Raw genomic sequence first — 14,811 nt, 5'->3', positions numbered from 1 at the left:
TTTTTTTTTTTTTTTATATTCCCCCCTGAATTTTTTCCACTAATTGAAATGTCTTGAAATCCACATTAACATGAATTCACTGAAGTAAACTGAAAGACATCTTCTGCCTCCATTTATCAGTCATCAAAGCACACATTCAGTGACAGTCAGGAGCTCTTTCAAGCTGGGCACCGTTTCATTCACAACACCTGTCCCATCAACCAGGAATCAGAAATACTTTAATAATCCCAGGGAGGGATTACTTTCGTTACATGACTCCATATTATTTAATGGAGTGACTATAGGACCTGTTTGATTTAACACAATTTCATACATTATATATAGAATTAGGGGGCCCCCGCTCCATCTCGCCATCAGCTTGGCCGCGAAAACGTTGAAGAAACTCTGCTCTAAATCATGTCACTGACTCTGCATCACACTGATAACACCAATTCAAAACTCTGCATATTTCCATCATACATATTTAATGCTCTGAACTTCCATATCAATGCGTTTTTTGCACCATGTTTTTTCTCCCATAGTGTTTACATTTGATCACTGCTGCACTTTATGGAATGGAAATTTCCTTCTGTATACAGTCTGTATATACAAAATGAAAATAAAGGTTTTCTAAGACCAAGTTTAAGGAATGATACAAAGAAATATAAAAAAAATGTAAGGTCACCAAAAACTTAAAACCAATGTACATTTAAGGATTTTACGCAAGAAAAAAAAAGTTTTAATCAGGAAAACATTAGGGGTTAAAAAACAACCCAACTTAAAGCTATCCTGAAACAATAAAAGGTTAATTAAGCTTTGAAAGCTGGGGAGATAATGCTACATAGACTTTTTCTGTTTGCTTAGAACCTGATCTGACTGCATAGAGCTGAACAACCTGAGTGAAGTTGGGCCAACTTCACTAATTTTGTCTGATTTGAAGAAGGTAGGGGGGGTCCCCCTACCTTCTTCAAATCAGACAAAATTAGTGTCAAACGTTTTTGCTGGTTTGTGTAGCAAAAATTTTCGTTTGTGCCGCTACCATTTTAAAGATATAAAGAAATATTTCTAGAGGTCATCAAAGGTCAACCAGCCCCCCCACCTTCTTCAAATCAGACGAAATGGGTGTCAATTAACTCAGCTCCGTTTGTGCAGCAAAAATTGGCGTTTGTGCTGCTTTAGCTTTGAATATATTAATGAAAATGTAAAGGTCAAAAGGTCAACCAGCCCCCCCCACCTTCTTCAATTTAGACAAAATTGGTGTCAAACGTTTGTGCTGGTTTGTGCAGCAAAAATTTTCGTTTGTGCCGCTATCATCACAAACCAGCACAAACGGAGCCGAGTTAATCGACACCAATTTTGTCTGATTTGAAGAAGGTGGGGGCGGGCTGGTTGACCTTTGATGACCTCTAGAAACATTTCATTATATCTTTAAAATGGTAGCGGCACAAACGAAAATTTTTGCTGCACAAACCAGCAAACGTAGCACAAACGTTTGACACCAACTTTGTCTAATTTGAAGAAGGTGGGGGGGCTGGTTGACCTTTTGACCTTTACTTTTTCATTAATATATTCAAAGCTAAAGCATCACAAACGCTAATTTTTGCTGCACAAACGGAGCTGAGTTAATTGACACCCATTTCGTCTGATTTGAAGAAGGTGGGGCGGCTGGTTGACCTTTGATGACCTCTAGAAATATTTCTTTATATCTTTAAAATGGTAGCGGCACAAGCGAAAATTTTTGCTGCACAAACGTTTGACACTAATTTTGTCTGATTTGAAGAAGGTGGGGGGGCCAACTTCACTCAGGTGGCTGAACACTGTGAGGTGCTGGTACCACACCAGGGTGCTGGTACCACAGCGTTACACGGCAGAAAGTAACGTGTTACGTGTGATAAAGGGAATCAATAACAGAAGGGAGACAAATAAGACCTTTTCATTGTAAAAAATGTGGGTTAGAACCTGATGGCGTATGAAAGAAGCTGGGTTTCTTGCTCATTGTTCAAAACAGAAAAGCTCTCAGCAGAGCCAGATTTTCATCAAGCTCATCTCTATTCCACCAAAGGAGGCCATTCCAAGGCGCTCGCTTATGGGCAGTGAGTAACTGTTGCTGCTTGTTAAACTTTTTAACTATTGGGAAACAATCTGCTATGATCAGGAATTCCCCTTACAGTAGCAAAATGACCCAAAACATCATGATCATCGTCAGAAGACAATGACGGATTTTGCCATGAGAATCATGGGTACTTGTTGATGGCATCAAAATTATTTTGATGCCAAATTAAGAGTTGTTGCAGCATTTGTTTTAAATGAAGTAAACAGTTCTGTCACCTCGGCTTTTATCTCTCATAATGAATTCTTAGCTACTGATTGGATAAACGCTTTACCCCGCTGTCCCCAAAGCACATGAGTGGTTAATGTTCTACACTTCATTTTTTCCCTTTTTTTAATGCACTTCTCGCTGCACACAGAAATCAAATCAGTAACGCTTTCTTTGACAGTATATCAATAACAATGTAATAACATGGTAATAACAGAGAAAGTCACACTATTACTTGGTAACAAGAAAAACTTTATTTGGTAATTACCCAAAAATTAAGGTATGTAATTTGAATGTAATTGCCTGCATTTAATTATTACAATTGCATGTTATTATGCAACAATGGAGACTTTTGGTGGGTAACCATTATGTTACCACATAGCAGTTTCTATTATTGGCCACCGCCTACCAACGGCTTAATAAATAAATTGTATCAGGTGACTAAAGCAATATAAAACTGAACTAAAGTTACATATAAATAAGAGTTTAGTTAAGAAGATTGGCTTACTGTCTTCTAGGTTTGTTTTTTGTATGCCAAGTGATAAATAGCATTTTACTAGATAATAACACATTCATTTATTGCTGTCAGTGAAATGAATGAGATGTCTGGTAACTGTTTGAAATCTAAGAAGTCTGACTTTACCTTGTCTGCCTGAAGCACAGCACTTACCAAAATTCTCCATAAAGTTTTTCTAGTAATATAGTATAACTGTCATGGTCTTGGTTCTGTTGTGCTTTACTTTACTCCTTGTTTTCTAGTTCTTTGGTTTAATTCCTATTTTGTTGTAGTTTCTAGATTTATGTTAGTTCTCAGGTTTTTCTGTTGTCTTATTTTGCCCTCTTGTGTGTGTTCCTTTCCCATTGGCTTCCTTGTTGTCTCCTCTCACACCTGCTCCTTATCCGCTCGTTAGCCCTGCCTTTGTCTCAGTCAGCTACATATNCCGCAGCTTGATTCGAGACAGCGCTCACAGTGGTAAGTTAAACATTTCCTTTTCTGCTGCTGTTGTTCTTCAAAAGTACGTTTTGAAATCGTTTGAGGCGATAACATTATACATTTAAGCCTCCCTGTGTGGCCTGTTTACAGAGTTAGTGCGAAATAAAAAAAGTGTCCAGCAGACCTCCGAGGGTAACCGCAATTTTTAACCATCATTTTTTTAAATGTTTTTTAAGCTTTAGAAATAAAAAATATTGTTTTCAAAATGTTTTGTGTAGGGAACAAATAGTTTTGACTGTTAAAGAAATGCTAAAGAACGTTGCATGTGATGACGTCACGAGTACGCTTCTGTTCCAATACACATACGTGCTTGCGTGCTTCGCGTTCTCGTCAAGTCCGATCTTCCTGCGTTCTCGGCAAGAACGGACTTGATGAGAACGCGAGTACGTACTCGAGTTCTCATGAATTGAGAAACGGCCATACTCTCCCTCTGCTGTCACTCTTTGTTGTTTCCTTGTCATTGCAGTCTCCCCATGCTGTTGTCTACCTCTCTCGTCTCTCCCTGGCTCCTCGTGTTTGGTTTCCCGAGATTCTGGTTTAATTTAACTTATTAATTGGATTTTTGGATTCCTGCCTTTGTTTTCTGTTTTGTTTTCATCATTAAAACAGCAAGAAATCTCCTCAGCCTCTCTGCCTCTGCATCTGGGTCCTCAAACCTCAACCAAACCCTGACAGTAACTTGCTAGATTAATACCATGTTATTACATGATTATTGCTGTACTGTAAAAGGAAGCATTACCATCAAATCATGGCACAAATTAGCCATCATTTATAGACCAAAATGTTCGTCAAACTTTTGACTCAAATATCTGCATTTGGGAGATAAAACAGTTAAACAATTGTGGTATTCTGTCTATGATGAAAATAACACGTTCTTCGGAAAGGTCCCATACTTTTTATGTCTTGCAGGTTTCTTGTTTTTCAGGCTGCTGTCCAGTTCTCCCCTCTTGATGAGGCTAAGGTCAGGAGACTGTGCTGCTAACTGCATGTTTCCAGGCTTAATGTGGTTCTTTTTTCTCAGCTTAGACACATGTTTTGGGTATTTTTTCTGCTGAAAGGGGAATTCCTGATCAAACCAGACACATAGCAGATTGTTGCCCAATAGGTATAAAGTTTTACAAGCAGCAAGTTACTCACTGCCAGCAGACGAGCGCCTTGGAATCTGATCGTCTCCTCAACTTCCAGCCACTTTTGTTGAAATTAGCATTTTCCCATTCTCTAGCTTTTTGTCGACCACAAGCTTCTTTTCCGAACATACGGCTTTACGATCAACCGGAAGCAGTTCTGCACAAACACGCAGATAATATAATATATCTGACAAAATCGTTTTAATAAACTTTTTTTCTTAATAAAGCATTTTAAATGTCATGATTATCGAATTTAATGTATTTGAATACCAATTAAGGCCTTAATTTAAAAACTAATAATTTGATAACTTTTAATGATTTTTAATAACCTGAGGAAAAACCCTGTGGAAGAAGATTTGGCGAGAATTAAAAGAAAAATTCAGGTTGCTCCATTTTTAGCTCCTTTTCATTGGCTTTCTAATGAATTAAAAATATTATTAAATCTTTTCTTGGTCTAAATAAAGTGATTTAGCTCCGTCTCACCCTTGGCTGTAGTGTTTTCCTCACAGCATGTTCCCCTGTGAGTCCTGAAGTAATCCTCTGGGTTTTTTTTTTGGATGTTCTCTGCTGTAATCAGCAGTGACCAAAATGTTTATTAAATCGGTAAAGGAGGGCCTCTGCCCTTTGTTTTCATACTATTTTCAATCAGTCACATCCAGTCTGCTTTGGTTAAAGACATGGAGCATCAGGGTGAATCTTTTTATATGATCCACCCAACAATTCATCTGTAAACACCTGTTATATGAATGGGACCCTTCACTTCTCTACCACATGTAATAAATGCCATTGCCTCTGTCCTAAGCTTGTTTCTGGCTCGGAGGTTGGTTTGAACTGAAGAATGTGGATCTGGTTTAATTCCTGGTGATGATTGAAAAAGAAAACGTTTCATGGAAAAAATTAGAAGAATTTCCAAACCAGAACTTTGACATGAAGGAAGGGGAGGAAACAATCACAACCCACAGCAGCTTGTCAGGAAAAATACCTCCGAAAAATTAAAGTAGGAGCAGGAAAATATTAACCTGACAACAGCCAGATGGGCGGAGCGAGACATGCATCTGGCTTTTGTCAGGTTAGGAAAATATGTTGTTAGGAGGAAAAAAAAAAATAAAATAATGGGTGATACTCACACATCCTCATCAAAACTGAGAGCATGACACAGTAATGAGTTTTTTGGGAGAAAAGATTTTTTTTTTCATTCATATTCTGACAAAAAAGAAAAAGATCAGATACTAAACTATTTTATTTCTAAGAACATTAAGCAAAAAAGAAAGAAAACCAAGTGCTGCATGACACAACCTACTCAATACAAACTGAAGATACAGAATACATTTTAAAACAATCACCCTTCCAGTATTGGTGAGTTTTAACATCCTGCTTTATTTGCAAATGTCTGCTTTGATTGATTATTACTAACCGTGCATGTTAATAACATCTGCACTCAGTATGTGCTATGAATTAAAATCAACTTAAAAATGTAGGCTATTTAGTTCATCTTAAACTGAAGCAAACGCATTGATGAATAACTAAATCCTCACAGCTTTTACCTATTAAAACCATGCATGCATTAAAAGCATGCATGCATTAAAAGCATGCATGCTTTTAATGGGTCTGAATGCTCCCTACACTGCCTCTGTTTGAGACTTTTTTAAAGATGGGACTTCTTTGTTAAAAAAAAAAAGTTAATTCAAGATGTGCATGATGCAAGAAGCTCTCCTGTTGCAGAATGCTCCTGGTACACAGAACGCAGCGTTAAGTGAATTCTGCCATAAACCAGATAGCAGAAATAAAAAAAAAAAATTAAAAAAACACAAACAGCCTCTTCCAGTATATTCAGTTAATATAACCTAGAGTGATAAAAACATATTGCAGCTGATTTAATCTTTAACATCCTAACCCCTGTACTTTTTAGCTTGGATACAAAGGGCACAAGCTGAGTGCAGACTGTTGATATGCTGGTTTCATCATCGCTCACCTTCCCAGCTCCTTCTGAAGCTCCATCATCAGAAGATGACCCTGCTTATAATAAGCAGCCTGGGCCTCCACAAACTCATGCAGGCACCGCAGGTGGTTCACCTGTCAGAGAATTACAGCACAGTAATTAGTACTTTTTTAATCCAACAAAACTATTTGCTTTTGCTTCCAAAAACTGAGGCCAAAACATTAAAGAATCACCAGTTTAGATTAGAAACAGACAGAAATGTTTCGGTTAGATATCAGCAGTCTATGTAATAACTCACGTTATCCTTCAGTACTACTTAGAAACGTATATTAAGCTAATCTGTAAGTAATAGACCCTGAGATTAGGAGATTATAGGGTTTAATCTGACTCTCACTAAGAACTGAAATTGGCTTAATATTAATTGTTGATTAATGGTTTATTGAACGGCTCCCCAAAGGAATGTCTGTCAGTTCTGTAGTGTTACTGCTGTCCACCAGGTGGCGCGTCTGTTCATTCTTAAGCGAAGCCTCACTGGTATTTGCAAAAAAAAGCCGAAACATGGACGGATCCGGAGTCTGGTCCGGGATGATTTACAGTTTAATGGCAACAATGATGCAGAATGAACCTTTTTCTCTGTAAATACGAACACTAAATAAACTCCTGCAGTTATATGGCGCCCATTTAGCCGTGCTGCATGACGGAGCAGCGTAAATTCCCTATTGTGTTTGAAACATTAGCAAGTGGAGAGACACGCAAAACATTTTTAACAAGAAGGAAAAGGACATGCTAGCAATTAGCAGAGTAATTAGGAAAACTTTTTGAAACGTCCTCTGATAACAACCAGAAATCCCAGATGCTAACAACACAAAGGTGCTGATTGTTGAATTATACTAAAAACAGAGCTACATCAAGGTTAGCGTACACTTCATGTAAACAAAGTGGCAAACAGTCCGACAGTGTATCATACCCCGTCTGATAATGTTTCCAGCTCTGTTATGTCCTTGAACACTGAAAATCAGAATGTTTCACATATTTTATTCTTTCTTTTATTCTGTAACCTAACAGTTTCCTGTTGTGTTATAACTAACAGATACGTTTAAAAACATGTTTTTGTTTTTCAGTCAGTGTTGATAAAGCTGGCACAATATATACATGAAATTTGACGTACAATTTTTGTAATTCAGCATATTGCGATAAAGTATGTAGCACTCTGTAATGGAAAGATCTTTGAAATAAGAGACAACTGAGGTTTTAAGGAAACTGGCTGCTGACTGATCCTTCGATCGATTAGATCACTCAACTTTAGATAATTGCATTAATCAATAATTTGTATCCCTAGTTCCAATAATAACAAGCAAAAACATCTTTAAATTTACAGTCCAGCCGGAGCGGTGAACCTTCCCACCATCATTTTATAGAGAATTTCTGTAACATACTAGGAGCTTATGTACAGTTGTGAAAAATTCAAGATGCATGATTCGTATTTTCTTAATAAACAGAAATCTTAAAAGTGTGGCCTAACTGAAGTCATATTTCCTTTCCTACTAACTGTCTGGGACTCTACCTTAGCAACAGGAGTCCACATGTGTGAAATTAAACCTGAGTATGTATCCAGATGTTCTGTTTCTGGCCTCGGAGGTCTGTTAGAAAACACAGCAGACAGGTGAGGGAGAGGACTCGGGTTCTACAGAGATCTGATCGATCCATCATCTGAACAACTTCAGACCTATCAATAGAGGGGGGCTTTACCTAAACTGACCAAATGGGCAGCCATTGTGGTGACAGGAAAAATAGACGAGACACTTAGTTTACAGCACTGCAAGAATGAGATAACACCGTTAGCGTGTCCCTCAAAAGGACAGCAAAGTTAGTTGATTTAACATAAAGAAAATTCAAAAAAGTTCAACAATGATATACAAGGAAATATCCGATAAATCCTAGCCAAATAAAAAGTGATTGATTTACAATGTTGAGAAAACAAAAATTATTCAATCTCAAGAAACAATCATCTTTCTATTAGCAGCTTAATGGACCTGGGTGGTTCAGAAATAAATCACAAATTTTATCATCTACGCCTCATAATTGATGTTATTCCTCTTTTAATTTCAACAGCATGATTCAAACACTAATTCAAAGTTAAAGAAACAACAAATATTGATCTGAAAATAAACTGACTCAGCATTTAATCCTTAGTATGAATCCATCTCTGAGCAGAATGGGACAGAGACTCTGAGTCAGTAAATATGTCTGACATGTGTCTGACTGACTTACATGCGTACTACTTATTCCTTCTAAAAGCAGGCGTGTCACTTCTGCCTGACGATCAAACTCCGTCTGAGCCAGTCTGAGATCCTGTTCCGCCTAATTAGACAAAACATCAGATCATTTATTAGTATAATGACGCATTTAAAATAAGTGTTAATAATTGATGCCTGCCAATGTAGTGGAGTTACTCCAAGGCTTTGGTGTGTCCACTGGTCTGTTGACTCCTCTGGTAAACGAGGAAACAGATGTACTTACTTTTTCAACTTCCTCAGTCCAGAGCTGATTGGCCGTCAAACCATGTGAAACAAAAACAGAAACAGAAAAGAAGTCATGAGATGATGCAGTTCTTTTTCTGCACATAGGATTGTTCCTTATTTTCCTAACAGAGCACTTCACTCTCAATCTGCAGGTTTACTAGTGGTTCCTAGAATTTCTAAAAGTAGAATGGGAGGCAGATCTTTTAGTTATCAGGCTCCTATCTTGTGGAACCAACTACCAGTTTTAGTCCGTGAGGCAGACACCCTGTCTACTTTTAAGGCTAGGTTTAAAACTTTCCTTTTTGATAAAGCTTATAGTTAGAGCGGCTCATGTTATCCTGAGCTATCTCTATAGTTATGCTGATATAGGCTTAGACTGCTGGAGGACATAGGGACCCCTTTGTCATCATTCTATCTCTTTTCTCACATTCTGCACAATTCATTAGTTCAGTCTCTAACGTTCTGCTCTCTCTGCTTTTTCTCATAGTAGCTTCATCTGGTCTGTTCCTGTTTGGCTGTGACTCCATCCTGGGGAGAAATATCAGCTGTGCTGCTGCCATCAGCACCTTTGTTGATAGATGTTCGAGATCGGCCTGTTTTTCAGTGTAGTCCTGCTTCTCTGTCTGTGACCGGCTGGATGTGCTCTCTTTCAACCTCTGACATGTTAGCAGGCTTGGAGCTCGTCTGCCTGGTTTAGGGCCCTATAAAATCCGTTTTATTTTTTCCCAAATTCCGTTTTTTCCATTTTAATTTTTGAAAATTCTGTTTTTTCCGTTTTATGTATGTATTTTTGCGCTTCCAATCAATGGAATGTTGACAAAACTTGCAAAACAATAGTTCACCTGACACGCAAAAGTCACGTGGGAACTGCTCGGCTCTGTACTCAGGGCTTAGCGTCGTGTTTCTCAACTTTTTAGCTGAAAGCGGAGCTGTGGAGAGCCGCTTCGCCAGTTTTTCAATGTTTTGATGGGGGAGGGTGAGCGGAAATGACGGAGCGGGAGGGGTTGTGTCGTCCAGATTTGCGTCCCCCGGTGTGCGTTTCTTCTCCCACACAAAAACAGAATTTCATTTCAAATGTAAAAAATTCCCCGTTTACACTAGATTCCGCATTAATTTGCCAATTCCACGATTCCGTCCATGACTCCGTGATCGCGGAAATTATAGGGCCCTACTGGTTGTGTGTTTGCTGGACGGGGCCGCCTGTGGAGCTGGTTGACAGTTGCCTTTTGTATCTATGCTTCTTTTTCTATGTCTGCTTCTGTCTCCTTGAACCCCAGTGGGCCTCAGCAGATGGCCGCTCACACTGAGCCTGGTTCTGCTGGAGGTTTCTTCCTGTTCAAAGGGAGTTTTTCCTCTCCACTGTCGCTACAAGCATGCTTAGTGTGAGGGATTGCCTTTGAGTCAATGAGTCGATGCAATCAACTGGTTTTCCGTAAATAGAAAACTTTGAATCAATTTGACTGGATGATCTGGTTGAACTGTAAAGTGCCTTGAGATGACTTGTGTTGTGAATTGGCGCTAAAGAAATAAATTGAATTGAATTGAAATGCCCCAGAATAACCACCCCTAAAACTTTGGTTAGGTGTCTTAATATATTATGGATTATTTAAACAGCTAAGAACCAGCAACAACGACGCCGTATCGGGCGTGTCTGAACATCTAATGGTAAATCAGTAAGTAGAGATCTGGGCAGCACGTCAGATGGTAGATGGTTCTGGACCAGATGATGATTTCGCTGCTACTTTCTAACCAACTCCATTTATTTCCCCCTTTTTATTACTCCTATATAACAGTAATATTTGACATTAATGATGTCTCTGTGAATGGATGGTTATTTTCTCCCCATCACTCATCTGCCACATGGCGCACCTCAGATGGATGAGCGTTAAGTTTCCGTCTGACAGGTTTTCTGCTCTCACAGTCGTTGACTTTTATTTTGGAAAGACTTTATATCTTCAGGAACAATTTCCATGTAATTGCATGATTGTTTGCCAATCAGTTGGAAATCCTGGGTTTACTTTTATTGTTACTTTACACAGACATACGTAATCCATTACACAGAGAACAGAGATGCCTTGAAAAACATAAAAACCTGGATGACCCTAAACCTTCTGCTTCTGGATTTAGTTAAGACCGAATTTATAGTCTTTGACAAAGAAGCTGATTAGTCAGTCACTTTATTAGGATGGAATTAAATTGATCTCAGATAATAAAAAATCTTGGTGTTATTTTTGATCAGGACCTGTCATTTAAATCCCGTATTACGTTTCATCTGCAGAATATTGCAATAATTAAAAATATCCTGTCCAGGGATGATGCTGAGAAACTAGTCCATGCATTTGTTAATTCAAGGCTGGACTATTGTAATTCTTTACTATCAGGAAGTCCACAAACTGTAGTTAAAAGCCTTCAGCTGATCCAAAATGCTGCAGCCAGAGTTCTGATGAAAACTAAAACGGGAGATCATATCCTAGCTTCTCTTCGTTGGCTTCCTGTTGAATCAAATTTAAATTCCTCCTTCTTCCTTACATATAAAGTGCTAAATAACCAAGCTCCATCTGATATCAGAGATCTGACTGAACTCTCTCTGTAAAGTGCCTCCAGACTACGGAACATCTGTTGTGAATTGGTGCTAAATAAATAAACTGAATAGTTTTATTTGATCATTTTATTAATCATGGTTATTTATTCTATTCACTTAATTATTACCTGATCAGTGATCTGTATTATATATATTTTATTAATCAGAGATAGGTTGTCTAATGCGTCTCGATCAAACATGAAGTTTCACTTAGTATGGAAGAGGAGGGGATGTTGATTATTATGACAAAAGATTGTCTATTACAGGGTTGTTATAATGATTTTTCTTATATTGATTTATTTACAGTAACAAAATCCTCTTTTTCTTCCTCCATTTTGCATGATAGAATTGACACAATGATAACAAACGGAACTACAAAGTGATGAAAGAGTAAGAGATAGTAAATGGAGAAGTCAATTCATAATCTTCACATGATCCGATACAAAAAAAGCTAAAGGCCTTGTTATGATCAGGCCTGAGAAAAAAAGCACCGGACAGTGATCCTCTAAGACCACATTGCTATTTATATTCTATTTAAACATTTCTTTCTCCTCCTTTGTCAAGCAGATGCAGGAAACCAGCTGGGCTTCTTTGTCTGTTACAGATCAGTGAGTCAAATTGCTGGCTGAATGAAGCTCACACGGCTTGTTAAATGATTTATGTTTTATTTCCTTTTCATACAAAGGTTTTCAAGCCAAAAGCAACAAATAGATAATTTGGTTTTATTCAAAAGGAGCCAAGGAGGGTAACTCTTTCCTTCCTAAACAAAAAAACCAAATTAATCAGGTGACAACTGGGAAATCACCCTCAGCTTGTGATCTGAGCTGCGCTGCTTTAATTCCCTCCACTTTGCAACAATAATCAAGTTAGAAGTTGATAAAGACAGCCGAGGCTCAAGCTACTCTTAAGTTATTTTTGCTGTTTTTTTCAATAGTCCGCGGAGTAGAAAAGAGAAATTTCTTGTGTACATAAAAACATGTAATGTGAATCCTGTGATAGATTAAGATCAGGGCTCGTGTTTGTAGTTAATGTACAACCTTGCAGCAATAGAGTGCATATTTTCCTGTTAATGATGTGACAACTTTCTAAATGGCTTAATGCTGGAGAACATTACACAGAAGTCTGGTATGCAAAGGGAAATAATTATTGCCGCTCTCTGTAAATGGACACACCTTCCTCATAGATCTGAGGTCATCTTCTATTCTCTACTTCTAACAAGTATTTCAAGAACACATAGATCACTTAATTAAACTACTGCCTTTATAAGAGTAAGAAATAAAAACAAGCATCTATAATTCCCAGCATACATTCCTTTGTCATGCAGATTGAGGTTGGATTTTAAGACAAATTTCAGTGGGAAAAGAAACACTGGCTGCTGCAACACTGTAAAATCCATAAACATCACATAAAATCCGATCGAGAGTTTCTCTAAAAGTTTACTGCACAACGTCTGCATAAAAACACGATAAGATCAGGATAAAACTATAATGCTGCGTTCGCACCGGACGCGGCAGGAGCAGCAGAATCGCGTCTGCTGCTTCATTTTTGCTGCTTGTACCAGTTTAGTTCTGACGCGCGGCTGAAGCAGCTTTGCTGATCCGGCTGCGCGGTCGAAAAGTGTGTTTGACGCACGTTGGGCGGAGCTTCACTATCCTTTCTTTGCCTTGCAGCTATATTTGCTGTGATCAGTGGGAAAAAAGTAGTTTTAAAATGTTTTTAACTGGGAAAATCCACCTAAAAACTTCATCATTGCAGTCAGTTCATCCAGATTACCATTCTGCCTTCCAATATTATTTCTGTTGGAGCCGCTCAGACCCCCACATACCAGCGGTGCACTGTCAGTAGGAATCCCATTCAACAGCAGCCTATAGCCCGGTCGCCTCCTCGCGGTTCGCCACGGCGGCTGGAAGGTGGTTTTCATGTACATAATCCAAACTGCAGGAACCAGGATAATAAAAGCGAACACGCTTTGTCGGCAGGTTGCTGCATTTTAAGTTAATTTAGGCGTTAATAAACTGTTTCAGATGAGTAATTATAGCGCTCTGTATCATCAGCGATGTGTCTGTCTCCCTGGCAGCGTCTCTGATTGGTTGATGCGGCGCGTCGAGCAGCAAAAGTTCAGTTTTTCCATCTCGAGCAGCAGCGCGTTTGCGGCGCTGCTTCAGCTGCTCTGCGGGATCTTTTGCTGCGTGTCAACCATCGACTTTGCATGTAAACTCGCTGCTTCTGCTGCGTCCGGTGAGAAAGCAGCATAAGCATAAAGCTGCACTTTCTACATATACATGCTACAAGCAAATAAACCCTGAACAAAGGACTATATTGTTTAGAGAGATAGAAGGGTCTCCTTACCGCTGAGGCACTGGCAGAAAGCACATAGTTGCGAGGTCTGGTTTCCTGGAAGTCTGGAGCCACCTAAACAAATCACAACCATTTTAGTACTTGAGTGAGTAAACACTTTTTATCATATGTGCTTAAATAGGGCTGTATCAATTTACAAAAAAAAAATCCTCTTAGCATAAACTAACTGGTACCTTACTCAGCACATACACTGTATTGATACACAACTGAAAAGTGAAGTGGAAGGAAAATCTAACCCGATTTTCACGCCGATTTTATAAATAAAAACTGAAAGGAGACGCAAATGTCACCCATGGGAAATTACAACATCTCCTGCATTACTTTTGCACCTGTGCAGATTGCTATTTTAACCAATAGTTGAAGCTCAGCTGCTCAGGGTGAATGTAGGGGGAGCACATGTTACCTCTTCTTATTCTGTTTAGGTCCGGACTTGGACAAGTTCACCCAGACACACAAATATGCTGTGGTTAAATCTTAAGGGTGTTGTCCTTCTTACATTTGAACCTCTGCCCCACCGCCATGTGCGTACAAGCAGCAAGTGGGTTTTCTTCCATAATTGATTGTAATTACTTAAACCTCTGTTTGCCAGACTCCATAGTTCTGCCAGCAAAAACCGACAGAGAAATATTTTCCAGTATAAATGACCAGAGCACATTTTTTCCACATGTTTGAGCCTCCTCAAACATGTGCCAAGCGGGACTTTTTGGTCGCTACACTTCATTAAATAACATATTTATAGGTAAGACCCCAGTTCTCCCACATGTGCTCGGAATCTATGGAAGTCCTCCAAAGCTGGGCGAGCCTCTTTGCTGCTTCTCTAATGCCGTTGGACCTTAAAGGAATAGTACACCCAAAACATGATTAGCCTTCATTTTCTACTCACCCCCATGCTGAACAACACTCTGGAGTACTTTTTGATATCTCAAATGCATCTGGAGATCTGGGAGGCTTCTTGCTGTCTGCTGACAGCAAGAAGCTCAGCAAAGAACTCATG

General features: G+C 38.9%; 1 protein-coding gene across 4 annotated transcripts in view; it reads right to left on the bottom strand.

Annotated features, from left to right (window-relative positions):
- The window catches only part of LOC107088026 (endophilin-B2-like), a 48,001-nt gene that overhangs the window by 5,009 nt on the left and 28,181 nt on the right, over positions 1 to 14,811 (bottom strand). For all 4 annotated transcript variants that reach the window (XM_015379929.1, XM_015379930.1, XM_015379931.1 and 1 more), the window contains 4 exons: positions 13,809 to 13,871; positions 8,877 to 8,900; positions 8,628 to 8,717; positions 6,390 to 6,490 (listed from right to left, as the gene is read on the bottom strand). In XM_015379929.1, the coding sequence (XP_015235415.1) occupies positions 6,390 to 6,490; positions 8,628 to 8,717; positions 8,877 to 8,900; positions 13,809 to 13,871 (278 nt within the window). The remainder of the gene's footprint in view (positions 1 to 6,389; positions 6,491 to 8,627; positions 8,718 to 8,876; positions 8,901 to 13,808; positions 13,872 to 14,811) is intronic.

Source organism: Cyprinodon variegatus, unplaced genomic scaffold (assembly GCF_000732505.1).
Source record: "Cyprinodon variegatus isolate N-32 unplaced genomic scaffold, C_variegatus-1.0 Scaffold203, whole genome shotgun sequence".
NCBI classification, from domain to species: domain Eukaryota; kingdom Metazoa; phylum Chordata; class Actinopteri; order Cyprinodontiformes; family Cyprinodontidae; genus Cyprinodon; species Cyprinodon variegatus.
Note: the sequence above shows the minus strand (reverse complement) of the source record. Positions and strands in the feature narration are given on the sequence as shown.